Source organism: Loa loa, assembly GCF_000183805.2.
Source record: "Loa loa unplaced genomic scaffold supercont3.24, whole genome shotgun sequence".
NCBI lineage: Eukaryota > Metazoa > Nematoda > Chromadorea > Rhabditida > Onchocercidae > Loa > Loa loa.
In genome coordinates this window covers 15,460-19,572 of record NW_018108204.1, presented here as the reverse complement: position 1 = coordinate 19,572, position 4,113 = coordinate 15,460, and the positions used below count along the sequence as shown (strand labels likewise).

The following is a 4,113-nucleotide window of genomic DNA, read 5'->3' as shown; positions in this document are numbered from 1 at the left end:
GGGAGAGAGAGAGAGGGAGGAAGAGGAGAAGGTCGGAAAAGATTTGCATCTTTTACTCAAAGTTCATACTCTCCTTAAAAAGTTGCAGAAAAACAAAAGTAAACGTCGATAACGTGCTGGCAAAAAGGTTTATGTCCTTTTCGAGGATGTTCCTGAGCATGATTTAAGCATCGCTGACAAAAATAACGCTTCTGATCATCTTCGTTCACTGGTTCCGGACGAGGTGTAAATGCGACAACATCAACTTCCGGAGTGGTGCATGACGAGTAGCCACCGGAACTACTGTTCCGACTGCTTCCTGGCGATGTACCTGAAATCGTAATGATAGCAACTAGTAAATGAATTCAATTATATCAATATTATCCATTCTTTTTAGAAATGAGTGAATAAAATGCAAAGATTTAAGTTCCGAATTTGATTTAAAATTTTTGAAATCTTTAACAAATTTAAAAGCTATCTAAAACGATCAAAATTCCAAATGACTGCTTCAAGTACCCATTTCAAATGTAAAGAAAATATCGCTTAATCTGAACTGAATCAGTCGTTACGGAATACCATAATCTGTATAATTTTATCGAATAAGTCAACAAATTCTATACAAAAAACAAAGAAAAAAATTGCAAGCAGTTAAAAATAATTCATTTGAATTCAAAAAACCTTTGCATTCATTTTGATTTCATTTTTATTTATAATTTATAAGATAACAAAGTACCTCGTTCGTTTTTTTTACTATCAATCAGTCATGGTACCTCTTCCAGCTACAGGCAAATTAAACAAAGGTGGAAAAGTAACGTCACCAAACAGGTACATCAGGTGTTCCATCCTTAACTTGGTTGTCTTGCTCGATTCTATTTAAAAAACTCTTTTTTTCCTGGTAGCTCAAACGGTCGCTACAATTGAAATGCGTTTCATTTCAGTTTATTCAGCTATTGGAAATTTCTCGTTAATGTTTTCTATATCGAATAGGAATGGAAAAAAAGTTTGAAATGAATAATTCAAAAATATGGCAGTGATTGTGAAGTATAATACGTTGTTTATATCATTTTTTTTCCACCCAATTGTCATGAAATAAGCAGAAGAATTCTCCATACTGTTTTAAATTTGGTGAAACCGTGCGAACGCACTTTTTCAATTTCAGAGGATGATATGAAATGCCAAATCTAATCTCACATTTCAGTGCAGTTGTGGTCATAGCAACGGGTAAAAAGACTTGACAAAGGAACCACTAGTGAAAAAAGTGAGATCTGTTGTGACAGATGTAAATCAACTTTGTCTTGAATTGGCCGATCATAAATTTTAAACACAAATGTCCTGCTGATATTTATGGATCACCTTATTTAACTCGAGAAAGCAAAAGCTTTTCAGCTATAGCTTTGGATATGCATGATTTATGAATGAACAAAAAATTCTTCTAGAAAGAGAAATTCGGTTTAATAACATTCCGTTATTTTGAGGAAAAAATTTAATTCATATTGCAAGTGAAATATTTTAAAAAAACTTAAATTAAATTTTTAAAAAAAATCCAAGATCAACCAGTGTTAAAGTGATATAAAATTTGAAATTTCATTCCCAATTTTATAATAAAACTTTTATTAAATTAAAGTTATGGTTTGTTCTGAATTATTCAATTTTATGCATTTGAAAATCGATATCTCAGACATGTATATATACAAATTAAGATTGCTAGTCTATTGTTTTAGGGATCATTATTGAAATGGATAGCTGAAGTACGGACGATAATAAAAACAAATCACTTATAAAATTAAATATGTGATTTTATGTTGGATGCAACAACTTCATTCTCATATTTCCCCTGAGAAGGTTTCTTTATTCTTCTAAAATTTTCTTTGAAGATCTTTAAAATGCGTAGTTGTAGTTAGAACATGAAAAAATTAATCTAAAAAAGTGGTAACGAATAATGAAATCCGAAGATACTCCATATGTTTATATCAGTCGTGTGGAACTACTTACCACACGAATTCGAAATAATACTAGATTGAATTCTGAAAAAATAATCTGAAATTTCGATTCATTGTTAAGAACAGATGATATGATGAGATATTTTGAGATATATCTGATGAGATATTCTGGATAATTGACTAGAAATTTATAAAAGTGGAAGGGAAGATACAAAATACCTGATTTTGCATGCCAAATTTATCTTTTACTCATTTGACTAGTAACATTATCATTATCATATTTAGTAACATTATAACATTATCTAGTAATATTATCAACTAATAACATTAACTATTGCATAAGAATGGGAAAAGAGTTTTTTATCTTAGCTAATTTAAATGAAAATTTGCATTGATAGACTAAAGAAAATGACAAACACTGAAATATATCAAATATATCAACGAAATATATCAACGATTTAACTCTTCTGCTGTAACAAACACGAATAACTGAGGTAATTCAACATAACACAGCAATTCATAGTTGAAATTTTATACATTTAAGAAAGCTGAATCAGAAATTTCAATAATTTTCTACCAATTTATTTAGCAGTACTTGATGAGATATTCTGGATACAAAAATGGAAGAGAAGATACAAAATACCTGATTTTGCATGCCAAATTTAACTTTTACTCATTTCCTTGATAATATTAAAACTTAAAGCATAGTATGTATTAACATTTAGGTGCTCATAATACAATTTATAATTTCAAGATAAACTCATTTCGTGATATGATTTATTACTGTAATTGGAAGGTTGAAGTTCATCTCCTTTTATTACCCTTTCTACCGTTTCATTACTTTTCTGGGCCAAATAGTGAGCTTTCCATAGCAGTCAATGATTCATACTTATTTTATGGTTACTGAATAGTTAAAAACAGCTCGAATTTGCAAAATTTTTGCAGTTTCCTGCTGACTAACTTTGATTATTTTCCTTTTCGTCCATGTGAACAGGTGCAGTTCAATGGTTCTGAGGGCAACTATTCGGTTGACACATTCAGTGTTGCAAATTAATTGGGAACACACTTGAAAATAGTTTCGCTCCAGCAATGTTCATCAAATTCGGAGCAAAATCATGCAAATATAGTGGATGATTGACGAAATCTATGAAACTTTAGAGGTATTTCCTTCCGGGGAATAGCTTCTGGATTATTGACTCTAGAAATGATATCAGGGTATATAGAACGCGGGAACGATGGTGACGAAGAATGAAATGATTAAGGGGAAGCTGCAGCTCCGCCTCAAAACAAAAATGAAACTGGAACGACCACCCCCAACGGTGTCTTTGAAGTTGCTTCGATGCAGGTTTCCTGACTGTTCCTGCTCTCTTCCTGCAACACGACCATGTAACATGTGATGATAATGTAATGATGGTGGTGATGATGAGGATGCAGTGCTGAATATTCTGGTCGACAAGACATACGGACACGGATATATACCAATAGTATGAATACTAGACAGATCGGAAAGAAGGACGTTAGGCCAAAGGCCGAGATATATTTTTGTCTGTCTGTATGTGTCTATATGTAATTTCTATTGAATTTGTAGATTCCAGCTCTTTTTTTACTGGTACCTCGGTTCCTGTACCCGTCGTCGAAGAACAGGCTGCTATTAATCTTTGGAAAAATGTGCAAAATAACTGTACAATGAAAAGCCTAAACAGCTCAATTCAGGATATTAAAGCACTCGCATTTGCAGTTTATGCAACTCTGCCATAAATCTCTCACTACCACGCCTTCATAAATCGTATATCAATGCGATCCATCGATTGAAATCATTATTTTTTAGCAGATTGTAAGAAGACAATGCAAAATAATTTATTACAACAATCAAGTGCATGTAATCTACAAGAGCCATACAACGTTCTTCAGTTCTTTCCTGTCAAATGATATGTCTTTGTGATATGACATGAAGTATCTCAGTATATCCCAGAGGTGGCCAAAAATGTATATTAATGACTAGAGAGCCTAAACACGTAGGTGCCGAAGCTCCCGAGATAATCTATGGATTTTTCATCCACAGCATTTGCAACTGCAGTTTTGTACAACCGTACAATCGCAATGTGGTATATATATATATATATATATATATATATATATATATATATATATATATATATATATATATATATATATATATATATATATATATATA

At 31.9% G+C, this 4,113-nt stretch overlaps 2 protein-coding genes across 2 annotated transcripts; one reads left to right on the top strand and one right to left on the bottom strand.

Moving 5' to 3' along the window:
- Positions 1 to 74: 74 nt before the first annotated feature.
- Positions 75 to 822, bottom strand: LOAG_13209 (hypothetical protein; the record flags this gene model as incomplete). Its single annotated transcript, XM_003148719.1, has 2 exons — positions 75 to 310; positions 750 to 822. The coding sequence occupies 2 exons, from the start codon at positions 820 to 822 to the stop codon at positions 75 to 77; spliced, it is 309 nt and encodes a 102-aa protein (XP_003148767.1).
- Positions 823 to 3,154: 2,332 nt separating this feature from the next.
- Positions 3,155 to 3,677, top strand: LOAG_13205 (hypothetical protein; the record flags this gene model as incomplete). Its single annotated transcript, XM_003148718.1, has 2 exons — positions 3,155 to 3,264; positions 3,515 to 3,677. 2 exons carry the CDS (start codon positions 3,155 to 3,157, stop codon positions 3,675 to 3,677), a joined length of 273 nt encoding a protein of 90 aa, XP_003148766.1.
- Between the last annotated feature and the right edge of the window lie 436 nt (positions 3,678 to 4,113).